Genomic DNA, 18524 nt, shown 5'->3' with positions numbered 1-18524 from the left:
ATAGCACATCGAGTGGCCTATCAGAAAAATCTTCGCCAGACCTGGGAATGAGCATTCCTAGCACCGTGGGATGAAATGGTCATGAAATGCTGCCCCAAAACCATGGTCAAGTTTATTACCATGAAGGGGCCCTGCTGACTAGAAACTAGCACTTGCCACCTACCTCTACAAAGATTAAATCATGGCCACTGCAGCTGGTGACCTTCAACACCCCCTGAAAGCAGTTCAGGGTGGAGATCAGGAATGAAGCCCTCTGTGCTCTGGGAAAAACTGGCAGAGCGGGCCTTCAGATAGATATTTTCAGAAAAATTTTCATGAGCCCAAATTCTTGCATCTTCTCATACCTAGAAAAACACTAAAATTGTTAACGGTGACAACTGCTTTGGTTTATGTGTTAATACCACATCAAAGGTTAAAACCTAGTTGGATAAACCTAGACAACTGGCTACCTGGCTTAAGTGATCTGTATTTGTTTTTAATCTTTTTGTGACTTTGGTTAAATAAGTAAGTACTGATTCACAGTGACCTGTGATCCTGTTATGTTTTAAAACAGTTTTGATATTTTTAACAAACTTCCCCAATATTAAAATCCAACCAAAGCTCTTTTAGCCTACAGCTGACTCTGGGATGCTTTGAAGGAACATCCTGAGACATCTCAGAGATGAATGTTAAACTAATTAAGTTTATCGGGTATGTTTAATTACTTCAGAGACATTGTCAAGTGATTGGAGATGAACCTTAGCTTACAGTGTATGGATAAATGTCATTAATATAGATATTCCAAAATTTATATGGAATCCCTAACATCTGATATGCCCTGATATAATGTTATCAGTCATAATTCTAGTTATTATCCTAAAATGTTATGTCACAGAAATATCCAAGTTTCCTGCCCATTGCATTGTACTCAGATCTTTAACCATGCTATTTTAAGTTTTGTCCTGATGCTTTTACAAAATGAAGATTTTTAAGAAGACTCATAAAAAACAAATACAAGTTTCTTTTTTTTAAAAATTAATTTATTTTTGGTTGCATTGGGTCTTCGTTGCTGCACGTGGGTTTCTCTAGTTATGGCGAGCAGGGGCTACTCTTCGTTGCGGTACGCAGGCTTCTCATTGCAGTGGCTTCTCTTGTTGCAGAGCATGGGCTCTAGGTGCACAGGCTTCAGTAGTTGGTGGCACGTAGGCTCAGTAGTTGTGGCTCGCGGGCTCTAGAGCACAGGCTCAGTAGTTGTGGTGCATGGGCTTAGCTGCTCTGCAGCATGTGGGATCTTCCTGGACCAGGCTTCGAACCCATGTCCCCGGCATTGGCAGGCGTATTCTTAACCACTGCGCCACCAGGGAGGGAAGTCCCCAAATATGTTTCTGATTGCCTTTAGATAATACCACTGAACTCTGTAACAAATGACAAAACTCAAAACCTGATTACTTCATCCAGATCAACAGGAATCAATTACATGGGACTGAAGGAACTGATGAATATTATTTATAACTTTATGACTTTGGGAAATATACTAGCTTTAATCTTTGTTTTTCAAAAAAAAACCTTTTCTCTTATGCTATGATGTACAACAAGTTGATAAGGTATACCTTTGTAAACAAAGATGAAACAGTTATCTTTTTCTCTCTACCTGTTCCTGCCAAAATTTGGCGTCTCCAGCTGGCCCTCCTGTGGACTTGATGGTTTATTGCAACTGGATTACAACTAGTTATACTAATAATTGTTTTAATTTGTTCTTTGTTTCCAAATTGTTTGTACTTCGTGTCTCCCTGCTGCACTAAGACTTTGTCAATATTACTAGCTGCATTACTTATATCCTGTCTATTTTATAAGATTGTTGTCTCTTACAGTACCCAGTGTGTAACCAGGCCTCCAACAAAATTGATGATGGCTAAACATCTTGAGGAAACAGATCACATTTATGACTCTTACAGAATAACTGTAATACTGTGATTCTAGGTATGGGAAGGAGCAAAAAGGGAAAACATTTCCTGGATCATAGTAGACTAGTAAGACAGAAGATCCAGAGAATCTTTAGTTATCAACAGGGCCTAATCTGGAAACTAGCACCTGGAGTGACACATCAACAAAAATGTTCACCCGATCTGGGATGCGCCTCCCAGTGCCGTGGGACAAAATTTGGTCATGAAATGTCTCCCAAATATTGGTCAAATTTCCAACCAAGAGGAGGATCTGAGAAATGCAGTATTTCTCGCTACATCAGTAAACAAAGGATGCCACACTCATCAGTGATTGCAGCCACCACTGATGTGAGCTGGTGAGCCCTGAGGGAGCTCAGGAAGGAAAGAATACCTGCCTTTGAGCAGCCATCAGACTGCAGCCACTCCCCACGGTGAGCCCTGAGGAAACTCAGGATGTGAAAACATAGGATATTGGCCCCAGACAGCTGAGGTGCATATCAAAGGAAAGATTTCAGTGAGCCCAGACTCTTGCATCTTCCCATACACAGAAAGGCACTAAGTTCCTAAACTTGGGATATCTGGTTTTCTTTAATTAACAATAATCTTTTGATGTTCAGACCACCTGCTCTTGGTTGCAAAACTTCTGTATAACCTGGCTCCCCGCTCACCTCGTCGGAGCAGTTCTTTCAGGGTTATTTGAGATGCTGCCTGCTGGGTTTGAAGTCTTAAGAATTCCCGCTGAATAAAACATAACTCTCAACTTTTAGGTTGTGAATATTTTTTAAGTCGACAACTGGAAGGAAAAGGAACCACTGGGCACTTAATGGGGACAGAAGTGAGGCCAGCCTGGTGCTCCGTGACAGCTCATTTGCAGACAAGTCCGGTGTGGGAGCCAGCTCCCTTCCATCTGGCAGAAGATGCTTTCTCTGGTCCCCACTTCCCAGGCACCTCTGAACCGAACAGGAGGGGAGACCACCGAGTGGCCGCCCTTCAGCCCTTCCGTGCCCTCTGTGTGGCTTTGGTGCGGTCACTGCGATGATCTGAGGTGTCTCTGGCAATCACGTCGGTGGGAGCACTGAACCCTGGGGAAAGGGCAGGGCCGACTGTGGGCCTGGGCGGGAGAAGCCTGGCCATCAGAGCTCCTCTTTGTTGCTGTCGAAGGGCGAGACCGGAGGCCCTGGAGCCAGAGGGTGCTGTCCTGGCCCGTGGTCGCCAGGTTGCTGGCCGCTGTGCCCCCGGCCCACAGTGGCATAGTCCCACAGGAGCCCGCTCTCCACGCCGTGCTGGCGGAGGCTCTCAGTTCCCACGAGCCCCTGTGTTCTCAGGTACCCCTGCTGGCAAAAGGGTGGCAGCTTCTGGCGTGTTAGGGCAAATAGGAAACAGGACTCTGCACAAAAGCAAGAGGAGACCGGGCTGAGAGGTGTGGGGAGAGGTGCAAGGGGAGGGGGTGCCAATGCCCCAGGGGCCTCACCCGGTTCCCTCCATCCCCTGAGCCTGGGAGCTGACTTTTCTGGGTATCTCACATCTGACCTGGGTAGCCGTGGATCTCATCCCTCCCTGAGGCTCCAAGACTGGGAGGCTGCCTCAACATTTTGGAAAAACAAGGCTCCAAAGGAAAGCAAACCAAAGAGACGGCTCAGCTCCCAGAGGTGGGAGGCCCGCATGCTGCTGTGCATGGCGCTAGCGGGGTGGGAGCTTGGCCACCCAGGAGCAGCCCCTCAGCTTTCTCTTCCAGGAGCCACCCCCGGGGGCTGGGAACTTGGTGGTCAGTTCCATTTTGAGCTCAGAGTTCCCTGCAAAGATTTATCCCCTCAACAATGTCTGAGCTGCAGATACTGTACGTAAAGCGCGATTCTAAGCGCGGTGGGGGACGTAAAGATAAAACTGCTAGACCCTCGTCTGCGCCACAGCAGAAGGCTGGTGTGTAGGTCAAATCTGATCAATGAAGAAAGAGCTGTGGATGCGTGTTATTTAGAAATATTAAGAGACAACCAGAAGAGCTACAAGTCATTCCTTCTGGGGAATGGGAACGGAAGTGGGTGAAAAAGCCTGTTAGCCAAGTACTTATATAACTTCGACTCAAAGAATAGAAAGGATGAAACAGAGGTGGGCTCAATCTTCTAAGGGATTTAGAGACAGGATGGGAAGATGGAGTGAGTGTCAGAAAACCAACCTGAGTCTCTTGCCTCAGTGAATGGGCACATTACCAAAGGACGCTGTAAGGCTCACACGAGTGATCAGGCTGTGAGGTGCTACAGGAAAACTATTTCCTACCTTACCTCTGACTTGTAGTACAGAGGGCCCCTGCCAGAATGGTCCATGACCATCCTCTCTGAGCAGGGACGGCAGCAGATGTGGGAGAGGATGGAGAGGGGCAGTGAGGTGGCCTTTCGGCAAGCACCTCCTCCTATGACATACGTCACCCCTTCTGCAGGGGCCAGGGGTGGAGAAGCCCAGCAGATCTGGGTCCAGAACTAGCGGCTGCACACCCACTAACCGGGTGGAGGGAAAGCCCACCCTCTGCCAGCTGGCCCTTTGTGGGGAGGATTCCTTCAAGTTCAAGGCAGTGACACTCAGTGGCCTGTACTGTTGAGTCTATCTAGGGAGTAGGAGCCAGGAGGCTGCAGGGCCTGTGACGATGGGTCGGCAGGAGCCGTAACTCAGGGTAGGAATACACTCCCTAACAGGCACTGGCATCTCCGTGTACTCCTGAAACCTCGAGAAACAGACAGAGGTTTTGCAGCTGAGGTCTCCAGATCTATAGTGGGTAATTTCATGTGTAAGTGTATGGTCAGAGTTTATGTCTGCAGAATGCTAGTACTTCAAAGCTGCTTAGCTCTGCTCTATGAACTACCCCTGTTTGAGCATCTACACGCATTTAGATTATTAACTTGAAGTATTGTTTTAAGCCATCCCCCTTAATATATACATTTTTATTTCAAGGTAGACTGAGGGATGAAAGAAGGACACTTGCTCTCTGACCCGTAGGCCGAGGACTGACCGTCTCTAACCTGGTTTGATACGAATAGTGTGTGAAATACAATCACTGTTCAACAGATGTTTGCTGGACAGAAAAAAGGAGTGGGTATCCTGGTAATTCAGGGGGTTAAAAAAAAAGACAAAAACTTGGCTTGTTTTGCTCAGTTCTTCCTGGGGATCGTGAGACTTCTCTCTCCCCAAGTCCCTCTCTGGGTTTGACTGTCAGAGCCATCTTCCATCCAGTTCACCAATTTTCCCTTCATCTCTGTCTAATGTGCTACTAACCCTGACATTGAGTTTCCAATTACAAATTTATATTTTCATTTCCAGAAGTTCTATTTGGACCTTTCTCAAATCTGCCCAGTCAATTCTGGTAGTCCTGCCCTTTCATTCTATTTTCAGTAATCTCTCTTTTATTTACTTACAGATCTTGGACATACTTTACATCCTCTCTCTGACCATTCCATTTCCCACAGTCTTTGTAGGTTTCATCCTACAGTGTGTTGCTTCTGCTGACACTCCCTCATGGTAGTTTGTATCCTTATGTGTGAAGTGATTTCTGCTTGGGAGTTCATGTTCCCGGGAACTTTATCTGGGGGAATTCTTTGAGGCCTAGTTTTAAGGTATGTGTCCTCACAGAAGACTCACATTGACTTCTGTGATTTCTGCACCACAACGGTAGTGTGAACTTTGGCCCCAAACTCACATGAGTGAGGCCTAGTGGATGGAAATTCTCAGGGGAGATATCCCCCCCACTCTACCCAGAGCCAGAAAGCGTGAGTCTCCTCTCTCTCTCTCTCGGGAGTGCTTTCTGCCTTCTCCTTTACCTACTGAGATCCCAGCTCTATTTAAAGGACGTCTCTGTACAGACGTCCTACCCTGCTCCAGCCTCGTCTTCCCAGCTCCAGGTGCTGGTCAGTTACCCGGGCTCTAGGCCACTGACAACCAGCAGGTATCTCTCATCCAGGGGTGGGTTTGTGCTTTTCTTGGTGTTTAGCCTCTGGGGAGTTCCCTTATTTTCCTGCCGGTTTTTTAAAAAAGACATTTTATTCAGTGTTTGCAGGTGTGCTGTACTGGGAGGGGGTTTCTGTGAACACCGAGTCCTCCCGTCGTAGGAGAGGGAAGTCTTGGGTCTGGGTTTCTAGACGCACATCCTAAAGTTCCGCAGGGCACAGATCTACCTGGTCTTCTTCACCCTCCAGCTCAGCCCCTTTGTCCTTCGGGAAACTTAAGTTACCTGCATAGAAGCTCCGGAGATCGGTGTCTAAGCAGTTCTCCAGGAAGCGCCTCAGGGGCAGAATGTGCCCCACCGGGGCCGTCCAGTCCGTCAGGAAATCTTCCACAATGTGGTGGATGGCCGTGGGCCGCGGCAGAGGCCAGCCTGCAGGGCGGAACCTCACCTCCTGCTCTGTGGGGAGGAGAAAGGGCGCCATGTCAGAGCCGAGCGCGGGGCTTCCATTCCCAGGGCCACATCCCAGGTGCCTGCCCCCCAGCCCCTCGCGCTCGGCCTTCCTGATGCACCTCTGCATGGGCCATGGTCAGCCTGTTCAGCTGTCCTTCCAAATGTCTGGAGGGTGGACGTGAGGGAGAGGGACTAGACTAGACTCATCCCCTGCACTGTCAGCGGGCAGAACTAGGACCAGTCACTCGAACTTGGTTTGCTTCTAAGACTTACGTGAGCTGAGGTCTATTGTGGCTGCTTTGAAACTGGCCTTTCTGTGAGGAGACTCGGCGTCCTGCATCCAAGGGGTCTTCGGGCCCCTCTAGCCCAGTTTCCTACCTGGTGGGTGCCCTGCTGTGTGTCCCTGCCACAGGGCACCAAGCCACGGCCATCCCTGCATCGGGAGACTCTGGGAGGTGGCCCATCCCCCCCCCGGCAGCCTTCACGATGCGCTGCTCCTTTAGGGTGAACGTCAACCTGCGCTCCTGTCATTTCCACCTGTTGACGCTACCTCCGCCCTTTGGAACGACCTCTAGTTTTAGATCATCCTCTTCCAGGGGACATCCCTTCAAGTTTGGAAGCAGGAGTCGTGTTCCTCAGGTTGGTCATCATTCGGTAGCTACTCCGTGCTGGGCGCCGTGCTGGCGTTGTGCTGTATCATCTCATTAACCCTCATCCTACAAGGAGGGTACCACGGCCACCCCCATTTCACATCCAAGCAAGCGGAGGCTCCGCGGGGTTAAGTAATGGTCCAAGGTCCCACAGCGAGGAAAGGACAGCCCTGGGAACACTGCCCAGCTCTCCCACTCCCCTCCTGTGCTAACCAGTTCCCCTTCCCTTTCCTGTTCCTTCTAAGAGTCAGTCCCCAGATCCCCGCTCCCCACTCCACGGTCAGCCTCCTTTGGAGACGGCAACAACAGTGTCCTTCTGACGATGTGGTGCCTGGAGGTGATCAGGCCGCTCCACACGTGGCCTACCCAGGTCGATGTGTGGGCCAGGATCTGGGAATAGCATTTATCGTTCTTGGACCATCTGCGCCATTTAGGCTCTAGGCAGAGCCCCTAGAGGCCCCCCTTCTGTCAGCTGAGGGTGCTGCGTGACAGCTTAATGGCGCTGGGGTCCGAGGATTGCCCTCGCTCGGGGGAGAGCGGAGACCCAGCTCACCGGTGGGGAGGTGCCTGTAGTAGTAGATGACAGGATGGAGGAAGTTCGACAGCCAGGCGTCTTCCGTGTGCCCCACAGAGCGGTCATAAAAGAAGACGTCCTTGTCGGGCCCAGAGAAATTCCGGCCGTACTCCATATTGATGACGAAGAGCCCGTGCCTTGCCCTTCTTCCCGTGATTGCCTCCAGCTGGGCCAGCGCCTGCATGGGGAACTCCTCCAGGTACTCAAAAGCAGTGGCATTCCTGGGGACAGGGGCAACACGGCGTGGGTAAGCCCCTCAGTGCTGCGGCAGAGGTGCCAGGCGTGGGCGTGCGTGCGTGTGGTGTGTGCGTGCGCCTGCCTTTCCTGCCTAGAAGCGCCCGTCAAACAGCGTACAGACACGGATCAGGCCTGCGCGTCTCCCTTGAATATTACTGTTACAGCGGAGCCCTGACTTACACTGGGGAGAGAAGACAGAAGACGCTGAGTAACCTGAGTGGGTATCTAGGGAGAGGGTGAGCCAGGCTGAGAGACCAGTGATGGAGAAGCCCTAGGAGTGAGTGAACACCTTGGCATGTTCAAGGGACAGGAAGAAGGCTAGTGTGGCTGGAGTGGAGCGAGGGGGAGGGGAGGGGAAGTCGGTGGGGGCAGGTCAAGGAGGGCCATGTGTGCCACGAGGGGAATGTCGGGTGTCATCCGGGCTGGGAAGGGAAGCTGCGGGCCTTGGGAAGATAGTGAACAGAACTGAATTCTAGTGATTCAAGTTTTAAAAGAATCACTCTGGATCTTCCCTGGTGGCGCAGTGGTTAAGAATCCACCTGCCAGTGCAGAGGACACGGGTTCGAGCCCTGGTCCAGGAAGACTCCACATGCCACGGAGCAACTAAGCCCATGAGCCACAACTACCGAGCCTGTGCTCTAGAGCCCATGAGCCACAACTACTGAGCCTGCATGCCACAAGTACTGAAGCCTGCAAGCCGAGAGCCTGTGCTCTGCAACAAAGAGTAGCCCCAACTCGCCGCAACTAGAAAAAGCCCGCACGCACCAGCAGCCAAAAAAAAAAAAAAACAATCACTCCGGCCACCATGTTGAGAGCAGACCATGAGGTCAAAGGTGAGAGGCTGCTGTATTAGTGCAGGTGAGAGATGCTCATGGACCAGACCAAGGTGGCAGTGGGGGGCTAGTGAGAGGCAGATTCTAGACACAGTTTGAAGGTAGAGCTGATGGGACCTGCGGATGCTGTGAATGGGTATGAAAGAGAGAGGAGTCAAGGGTGATGGGGGTTTTGCTCTGAGCACCGCTGAGTTTCCTGCAGGTCCCTGAACTCGATGTGCTGCTGCACTCACTGGCTTTGGAGCAGACTGTTCCCTCTGAGGCGTCTCACCTGCCCCGTGTCCTTTCAGAACCAGCCCCACTGCTCACCGCCCCCAGCTCTTCTCCCTTCCCTGCTCTGCGTGGTTCCTTCCTCAGGGAGCGTCCTCTGTGATCTGCTGCTCATCACTTGATTGACAAGGAGCCGACATGGTCTGGCCCAAGGAGCTCTTAAATCCACGCAGGTGGTGATCCCTCATCACTGTCAGTTCACTGCTCATCTGTTTGGTACCAGATGCTTTTCTACCAGTTACCTTTACTCCTTCCTACAGTCCTGCGAGGTAGGTATCATTAGCTCTATATTGCAGATGAGAGAAAGGCTCAGAGAGGCTAAGTAACTTGCCCCAGATCACACTGGTGGAAAGTGGCAAAGCTGCAGTCACACTCACGTCTTGTCTGTCTGTCAACAGAGCTTGTGGTGTTGATGTCACTGGTTTCCCCAGAACAGACTGATCCCCAGCCGCCCTGCCCACCCCACCAGCCATCTTCATCTCAGGAAAGAACCACTGGGCTCTTCCACACATGCAACAGGAAGAGAAGAGCACGACGGCGTGGGAGGGGGAGGGGCAGTGGGAAGGCGAGGCCTGACTACTCACTCCTCCAACAGGACCACATCGGCCAGCACACTGAACATCTGGTAGAGCCCAGAAGCCTCGTTGACGCGCCGGATGATGGCACTGGCCAGCTGTGTGATGGGGTGCTTGGTGGAGGGCCAGGTGACGCCGTGATGACGCTGCTCCAGCAGCCGGTGGATGGCACGCACTGAAATGGCCAGAGGGAGGAATGGCACGCTGCCCTTAAGATGTTACCTTTCACCTCCGGGGCGGGGGTGGGGGGGAGGGACGCAGAGCCCCAGCAGCTCTGCACTCTGGACACGCTTGTATTGCACGGCTCCAAGAAGGTGCCTTTAGAGCAGGGTCCTCACGTGTGTTCTGAAAGGGGCTGGATGGGAAGTGTTTCTGGCTTTGCAGCCCAGACGGTCTCTCTCACTTGACTCAATTCTGCCTCTGGTGGGAAAGCAGTCATAGAGGACCGCGAAATGAACGGGCACGGCTGGATTTGGTCCCCCAGGCCCGAGACTGCCCACTTCTGCTTTAGGCCATCTGCATATGGAAGTCCTGCCACTGTCACCTCACATGTGACTATAAGGATGAAGGATCCTTATAGTGTTTTTTTTTTTTTTTTTTTTTTTTTGCGGTACGCGGGCCTCTCACTGTTGTGGCCTCTCCCGTTGCGGAGCACAAGCTCCGGACGCGCAGGCTCAGCGGCCATGGCTCACGGGCCCAGCCGCTCCGTGGCATGTGGGATCTTCCCGGACTGGGGCACGAACCCGCGTCCCCTGCATCGGCAGGCGGACTCTGAACCACTGTGCCACCAGGGAAGCCCCCTTATGGTGTTTTTATGGTCAAATTAACTGGCCCATGTAACACTCGTCATGCAATAAAGCACCCATCCAATGGGCTACCCAGAGCGCAGAAAATTGGTGCCCTTAGTACTGAGAGTTTTGAAAAAGAGCTGATATAATCTAGTTGCAACTTTTATTGAAATTTGTTGGTACCCAAAGAGTCTATGTGTACGTAATACTTCACAGCTCCACGGTCTCCAGATATTACCTTATTTAGTCCTTACAACAGCTCTATGGGATGAAGAATTCACCTCATTTACAACTCTGACATCTGGGAGAGCCAACAGAGGCTTGGGGAGGTTATGAAGCCTCACCCCTGAGACCACGCAGCTGCTTCCCCAGGTTAGCAGTCCTTGCCAATCACGGTGATGCGGGTAACACGCCACCCCAAGATGTACTTACTTTTACACCTTAACTGGTACTTCTCTAGATGTGTCCTCAGACCACGAAAACCCACTGCTGCCTGCCCCACAGGGAATTTATGACAATCAACTGCTGTTAAGGCTGCTTTAAGGGAATCAGGCGTCTCTTTACAGACCCTGGGGACAGCGGCCCTCTCTCCCGGGCTCACCTGTGTATCGGAATCCATGGATGAAGCCCCCAGCAGATTTCCGGTAATCCACGGAGTGGCTGGCAGTGCCCAGGACAAAGAGGCCCCGGCTCCCTTTGGACTCATAGCTGGCTTTCACCAGGGGGTACTTCTTGCTGAGCTCACCCCCTGCAGAGAGTCGGAGGGACCTGTGAGTGGAAAGGGCTGTGAATAAAAATCGCTGCTATGTATGAAACACTTTTTACAGGCTTGGCACTGAGCTAAGTGCTTACATTCCTGTTCAAATTTAAATCACACCGTGACCCTAGGAGGCAGGTATGATGATGTCCATTTAACAGACAGAGTAACTGAGGTTCGCGTTAAAGACGTGGTGGGTCAGGGACAGAGCCAGGATTCAAGCCGCACTGGAGGCCAGGCTCTGGGTCCCTGTGTGACCTGATGGCACAGGAGGATCTGTTCAAGCCCTCTGGCGTCTCCTTGTCCACCTGGGCCTTGACCAGAGGGCTTTGCTGAGAGATCCAGCTCCTCCCCTCTGTTCGGACTCACTTGCTGAAAATGGAGAAGTCGAAGTTCCAGCCCAGGCAGCGGATGACCCGGTCGTAGCCCACGCGCAAGGCGAAGTTGTCGTTATCATCCTGGGGGAGGGGGATGGCGTCGGCACTCTGGTTGCCTTCCTCCAGGAAGAACTTCAGGGTGACGTGGAATTTGCCCTCGAGGTCCTTCACAATGGCCAGATCCGTCAGGTCAGACTCGAGCAGCCCGTCCAGGGACTTCAGCTGGTAGGTGTCCAGCAGGCCATTGTTGATGGCCCTGGGGCCCAAGGGGAATGTCAGGAGAGAGAAAGAAGTCTGTGCCGGGTAAGGAAGCCTCAGGGGCCAGGGTGGTTAGTCGGGCGGGGGTCAGGGGCTGGCAGCACAGCACACACAGTACCTGCCCAGCATACCTGAGGTCGCCGACGTAGTGGGTGGCCCAGGAGAGCCGGACCCGGGAGCGGCTCAGCATGTGGATGAAGTTGGTGACACCCAAGATGTTCTCCGCCGTCTCAAAGGCCGAGTTCCCCCGGCCCAGGATCAGCACATTCTGACCCACGAAGTCCTCGGGATCCACGGACACGGACTCATAGCCATCCAGGTATTCGGAGCCAGGGAAGTCCACCTGGTTGGGCACTGACAAGCCAGTGGCCACGAGAAGGACGCTGCAGGTGGGGGACAGAGGGAGGATGGCTTAGCCTCTTAGCTATGAGACCACGAAGTGAAAAATCCCGCTTTGGACCTGCCGCCTGGCTCGCCCGCCTCACCCAGACTGCTGGCTCCTAAAAGAAAGCAGGTTGTTCATTTATTCACCCACCTCCTGACCTGTCCTAGTGCATCTGAGACCTTACCCTGGCCTCTCACTGAGTGATCCAGTGGGTGCAGTTTCCTTTACACCTTCCTGGGATTATACCAAACGTGAGAATTAGTTCTACTTTCTGACTTTGGAGAGGGTGACGCCATGAGAAATGGATTAATTCACTTAGTTTTGAACATGGCAGCCTCACCAAGTACCACCCTAGTCATGAAAAAGAAACTAGACGTTCTGCTTCCCCCTTTCTTACTTGCGTGGCAGATGCAGAATCTGCTGAGTGGTGATTCTGTGTGAGGCCCTGTACTAAGTGCTTTCTGCCTCATCTTACGGCTCAAAGCAGCTTTGCATTGGTGTTACTCCGCCTGCTCTACAGGTGAGGAGATGCAGGCTCCACGTGGGCCCACGAACTCCATAGCTCCTTAGACAGCAGACCCAGAATCCGACCACAGGTCAACCTAATTCCAGAGTCCTGCTCGTTCCACTGGTGGGGATTACAATCCCGTGGTGGACAGGCTGGGAGCCGGACCCTGCCGGCCTGCAGAGGAATGGTTTGATCACAAGGTAGTTTAGAAAACAGGACCGGGTGGCCTGGAGAAGGGGCCTGGGCAGCCTCTGTGGCCCCTTGCTTTTTGGCCTGTCCATTTGCTCACATCTGAATCCCCTACACTGTAGCACTGCTGCCTAAGATGCGAGGGTCCAAATTGGCCCAACCCTTCTCTCCTTGGGCTCTAACAAGCAAGGAGCAAGGCTGAGCCTCTGGCAAAAGGCATGAGAAAATGAACCGTGATCGAGCACCTGCCTGGAGCCAGGTGCTAGGCTGACGGCCGGGAACGGAGAGGCAGTCGGGCACAGCGTTAAGAACACAGGCTTCGGAGTCAGGAAGATGTGAGCTCAAGTGGCAGCTGCACCCCTTATTAGCCGTGTGACACGGCACCGGTTACTTAACTTCTCTGAGCCTCAGTTTTTCATCCGTAAAATGGGCATCAGTGAACCTCCCTCAAAGGATCCTTGTGAGGATTAGACAAGCACGGTATAACATATAACTCTGAATTTGGGTTCTCTAGACTATGCTAAGCTTTCTCCCAAGTCAAAGCGAGCTAAAACTGAGTCCTGGCAGCACTGCCTATTGGCCCTCCCTCTCATTCAGTTCAGAAATCCTACTGAGCCTGTCTAACACTTGCTGGACACTTGCCAGTATTTCTCAGAATGTATTTTGGGGAACACAAGTTCTAGGAGATGCTCTACAAAAAGGGTTTTGTGGGTGCATAAGCTCAGACAATGCTCAACACCCAATGCTGGAGTCCTTCAGTGAATGTGAAGACACTGAAGTCTGAAAAATCCTGGAGGAAAGAAATGGTCAGAATTTTCAAGAATCTTTGAGTACATACATTTCTAGGAAACACTTCGGAAATGATGGCTGAACTGAACCTCTTAGCACTGGATTTCAGTGGGAGCAAGGATGGGCAGAGATGCCTCTTTTCTCCCACATCTACGGGCCAACCAATGGGTTTCCTTCTTCCAGGGAAGGCACTGGCTTCAGCAGGTGAGCCCTGGAGCCCGGTTCCTTACCTACACTGGTATGCCTGGCCCTTCTGGTCGGTCAGGATGAAGTAATGGCCATTCCAGGCCCGCTGATCCTTGTTCAGAGTGACGTGGGCAATGGTTGTGTTGTACAGCACGTGAAGCCCCAGCCGGTCTGCGAAGTCGCCCAGGTAGCGCACCATGTCGCCGGCATCGGGGAAGTAGGCGTTGGAGTAGTGTCTGAAGAGCAGCCGGGGGTCGTGGCTGAGCAGAGAGTTCCAGTCATGGCGGAGGTTGAACTCGGCGTTGGCCTTGCCTGTGTACCGCTTGTTGATGCTGATGAGCTTGCGGTGCCGCGGGTAGCGCGTGAAGAAGCTGCCCGGTCTCGGGGCGCGTTCGAACACGGCGTAGTCCCTGCCGGCCCGCTGCAGGAAGTAGGCCATCTGCAGCCCCGCGGGCCCGGCACCCAGGACACAGTAGTCCCGGTGCGCGGGCACGGAGGCCTGGGCGGGGCACGGGGAGAGAGCCGGGTGCAGGGCGATGGTCAGGAGAAGCCCTGGGAGGCCCCACAGCAGGGCCGCGACGGAGAGACCCATCCTACGGCAGACCAGAGAGGTGAGGCCTCGGACCACGAAGGCCCCTTGACGCCCGCGGAGGTGAGCCAGGAACTGGGGGCCCAGAAAGGAAGGGGCTTGCCGGAGCGCTCACTGCGACTAGGGGTGCAGCCAGGACCAGAACCCAAGGACCTCTGAACTCATTTGCCCCGACTCCATCGTTTCAAGCTCGGATCTGGGCTCCTCCTAGGAGTCCCGAGCCCCTCCATCTCCCTCAGGACCTTAGTTCCCAAGGGCGCCAGACTCCTTATTGCCATGGTAATAAGAGGCTGGGTGTTTTCTCCACTTTCCCCTAATTCCAGGGATGCCCAACACCCCCCTAGGGCCTTCCAAGGCCAGACCCTCGAGGGTCACGTCTTTTTGGCCACGCCCCCGCGCTCCAGCCTCCAGCCTGAAGGAGGTGTGGTCTGCAGGCCCCCGTCCCACACCCGGGTCTCTTCGGCCACGTGACAGGGAAGCCCCAGCACACCTGCCCGCGGAGCAGCGCGAGGCCGCCCTCCTTCGGGCGCGCTGAATACGGGAGCCGCTCCCCACGCGTGCTTGGTGCCCACGCCCGCAGCTCCCGCCTCCCCGGCCCGCCAGTCCACCCCCCCGCACAGAGCTCGAACCTCCCAGCCGCTCCGTAGACAGCCCGCAGCCAAGTCAGCCCGCGCTCGGCCTGCCCGCGCCACCGCGGCGGCCCCGCCCATGGCAGGGGGCGGGGTCACGTGGCGGCGCGCGTCATGAGGGGCTGGGCTGTCGGGTTCTGGGCTCCGGGTCGCTCGCGAGAGCCGCGCACGTGCTGCTCCGCCGGCCGGCGCGTGCCGGCGCGTGGTGGCCCGACTGAAGATCAAATCTGGCACGTGGCTTGGGGCTCTTTAAAGCTGTGTCTTTCCACGTGTAAGGGAGGCACGGGAGCAGACGACTTTTGGAGATAATCGCAGCTGTTCCACTCCATTACTGTAGCCAAAGACTAGTTGGGTACTCAGTACTCTGGGACCGGAAACCAGGTTGATGAAGTCAGGACGGAAAAACAAATTAACTGGTGTGTTCGCTACAAATTCAGTCTGTTGTTTACTAAGAAACAGGACTGACTGGACCTTCCACCAGAAGAGGAAGGCCAGGGATTGTTTCCAATATAATGTAAATAGCTGACTGGCCAAATGGAATTTAGGGGTGATTTGCTTAAGGTCACACAGTTAAGAAGTGGAGTGTGACATGAAAACCCCCCATTATACTCCAAATTATGAGCTCTTCCAGAAGGCTCGAGGACTGTAACGAAGCGGTAGGGGAGGCCAGCATAGCTGTGATTTTGATGAAGGGGATGTGCAGTCAAGCACACATCTTGGTAGAAGGTTGCTGTTCACAAGGAATTAACAGCTTAGTTGATGGTTTTAGTTCTTCTCTAAGTATGGGAAAACGCAAGAAACTGGGTTCAGAAGACTTTCTCTTGAAAATACGTCTGAAGGCTGGTTCTGCCACTTTTAGAGCAAAAAGCACCTCCTCATCCTCAGTTCCTTCAGGGTATATTGTAGGTCAGCAACTGCAGTGGCTAATGACTTGATTCTTGTAGGACTGGGCGGTAGGTTACATTCTTTATTTGACAATTGCTTCCCTTTCAGTCTTAATTTCGACCAAGGTTTGGGAGGCATTCTGTGACTGATTTGTCACCTGGTGCTAGGAATGCTCATTCCCAGGCCAGGCAAAATTTACTGATAGGTCACTCCACGTGCTGCTGCTGGACCAGGCCCTGTTAACAGTAGCCAAAAGCCTCCGGACCACCTGTCTTACTAGTCTGTTATGGTTCAGGAAATGGTTCCCACCTGTTGTTTCTTCCCATATCTAGAGTTAGACTATTACAATCATTGATCTTATAGAACTGTATGTTTGTAATTGTTTCAAGTCGCCTAGTCATCATTATTTTTATTGGAGGCTCTGTCACACATTTGGTAGTGCAAGAAACAATACTCTTACAAAATAGGCAGAATATGTGTAATATAGCTAGCAACATGAATATGGTCATAAGTAAGTATTTAAGCTAAGAACTTTCATTAGGTGCAGGCCGTTATCTCCCCAGGTCACCTGACCAGTCTGTTCTGCCCCCATCACTGCCTTTAAGGGAAACTGCATATTGGCATTGTACATAAAGTTCACCAAAGATGTCTGCGAGTACAGGGCGAGTGGAGGGTCACTGTGACCCCTTACAGGATTGAGAAATGAATGTTTTCTTCCAAGGAGTTGCTGGCACCAGAAGAAAACTTGATCTTACGGTTGAGCAGGCATTTCTGCCGCAGGGGAGATGTGGTCAATGCATAATGTGGGTGCACAATCACACTAGAGGGGAGCAGGAGGTTGAAAGAGAAAAGGTTTTATGTTGAAATTTTTCTTGTCTTGCCTTAAAATGTGAATTTTTATTTCATCATTGGTAATGTAAACAAAGTGGCCTACGACAGTTCAGTGTAAAGACACTGAAACACAAATCCACTGCTCATGCCCAGCAATGGTGGCCAAAGTGGAGGCAACATGGAGGATGACAGGATGACCCTGAACTGCCATTCAAGTGAACTGGATGACCAGGGCTGGCTTTCCAGAGGTGGGATGTGGATCCTGCATGAGATTTACATGGGTGGAACACAGCGCAAGTACAGGAAACCTCAAGCGGGTGTTAAAGTAGTCCTGTGAGATGGGGCTGAGGGTTCTGGTGGGAAGGCAGCCGTGCCTAGTGTGGAAAAACCCTGTGATCTTCCAGCTTTGCATGGCTGGAGCTTCTTCTCATTCAAAGTCATCACTGGGACTTCTCTAGAAAAGTCTTCCTTGAGCTCTCACACCTAAGTACCCCCTAAGGAATGCCATTTATCTATTTTTTTCCTAGCCTATATCAGCATCAGAGAAAAGCTCCATTAGAGCAGAAATGATCTTATTCACTATAGTGACCTCACAGCTTCCATCAGCATCTGACATACAGGAGGCCCTTAATAATCTGTTGAATAAACATTGAAACCAGACAGACCAAAAATGAAAGTTAGGGAGGTCTACTTAATAGTTGTGAAGATTATGAGAATGGGTGTGGGCAATTAATTAAGTACTTAAAACAGCTGCTGGTTGGATTTTGTATTGGGAAATTAGGACTGATAAAATACGGCAGGGCCTTCAGATTAGGCTGAGCCTGGATTGTAGGCCGCAGGATGCGATTGAAAGTTTAGAGTCAGGACTATTTACAGCAGTCAACTTGGTGGCCCCAAGCAAGACCAGATGGAAGTAGGGGATAGATGAAAGACATGAGGCATGTGGAGGCTGATATAAGATGTTTTTAGAGAATGAGACTGAAATTAACTTCCACCTGCCCACTTGCTCCAGCCAATCCTGCTGGGTTGCATCATGGGTCTGCAGGAGGCAGCTCGGGAAGTACCAGCCCGAACTTGAAACCCCGTGACACTTGTCACACTACTTTAAAGTGAATTTTATAACGCTCCACCTACAATGAAAGGTCCCCAAGAAGCACATCTTATGCTCTATTTTCCTAGTAACTCTGACAACACAGTCCAGCAAGTTTTTGCTTTCTGAGGCTCAATTATTTTGATTGAAATTGTTAACTTTAGGACCGTTACCCAAAAGCTGAGCCAGTTTTCTCTTTCTCATCTGTATAATGGTATGACTTCCACCAGCATTACAGTTCTGTGTCAGGGTCTGATGAGATATTTATAGAACATGCAGTATAACACGTGGCACGGTGTATTACTTCATAGTGTTCTGTACACTGGACAGAACACCGTCCGCTTATAAAAAGTTTACAAGTACTAAACATCTGTAGCTCTGCTCTGATTTGTTCACGACACAGTTCTTTGAGGGTCCCAGCTTGAGATCCCGTCACCAGCCCACGGCAAGCTTGAAAACAATTTACGAACCGTTACGATCACCACAGCCTCCCGCACCTGCAGCCATCCCACCTCAACCTTCAAAGGCTGCCCTGCTTCATGTTTCACCAGTGATGTGTCTCTCTGAAGGCAGCAGCTGGGTCTGGCACGCAGCCAGCAGGCACTCGTGCTTGTGGAAATGGACTTCCTACGGGGACCTCACAATGGACAACACTCCCCAGGAAAGGATAATTTCAAGGGGTTTCAAGAACAAAAAAATTCAGGGCATTCACCTCCTAACAGGAATGTAAAACTACTAATGCTCAAGAACAAAGGATGGAACCCAGATTATGAACTCCGGAGAGACTCTGCTGTACCTCACCCTCCCTCTCCCAAGGGCTA

At 51.8% G+C, this 18524-nt stretch overlaps 1 protein-coding gene across 2 annotated transcripts; it reads right to left on the bottom strand.

The window, feature by feature from the left end:
- Nucleotides 1-1034: 1034 nt before the first annotated feature.
- FOXRED2 (FAD dependent oxidoreductase domain containing 2) lies at nt 1035-14991 on the bottom strand. Of its 2 annotated transcripts, none has more exons than XM_030856092.2 (9): nt 14898-14991; nt 13724-14272; nt 11754-12005; nt 11357-11620; nt 10832-10998; nt 9452-9617; nt 7507-7748; nt 6139-6309; nt 1035-3309 (listed from the first exon to the last, which is right to left on the bottom strand). In XM_030856092.2, exons 2-9 carry the CDS (start codon nt 14269-14271, stop codon nt 3056-3058), a joined length of 2064 nt encoding a protein of 687 aa, XP_030711952.1. In that variant the 5' UTR covers nt 14272; nt 14898-14991; the 3' UTR covers nt 1035-3055. The 2 variants fall into 2 exon arrangements, with proteins under 2 accessions (XP_030711952.1, XP_030711953.1); XM_030856093.2 differs by lacking the exon at nt 14898-14991 and adding an exon at nt 14759-14853.
- Nucleotides 14992-18524: the final 3533 nt, after the last annotated feature.

Source organism: Globicephala melas, chromosome 10 (genome assembly GCF_963455315.2).
Source record: "Globicephala melas chromosome 10, mGloMel1.2, whole genome shotgun sequence".
Classification (NCBI taxonomy): Eukaryota; Metazoa; Chordata; class Mammalia; order Artiodactyla; family Delphinidae; genus Globicephala; species Globicephala melas.
This window is presented reverse-complemented; position numbering and strand designations above follow the sequence as displayed.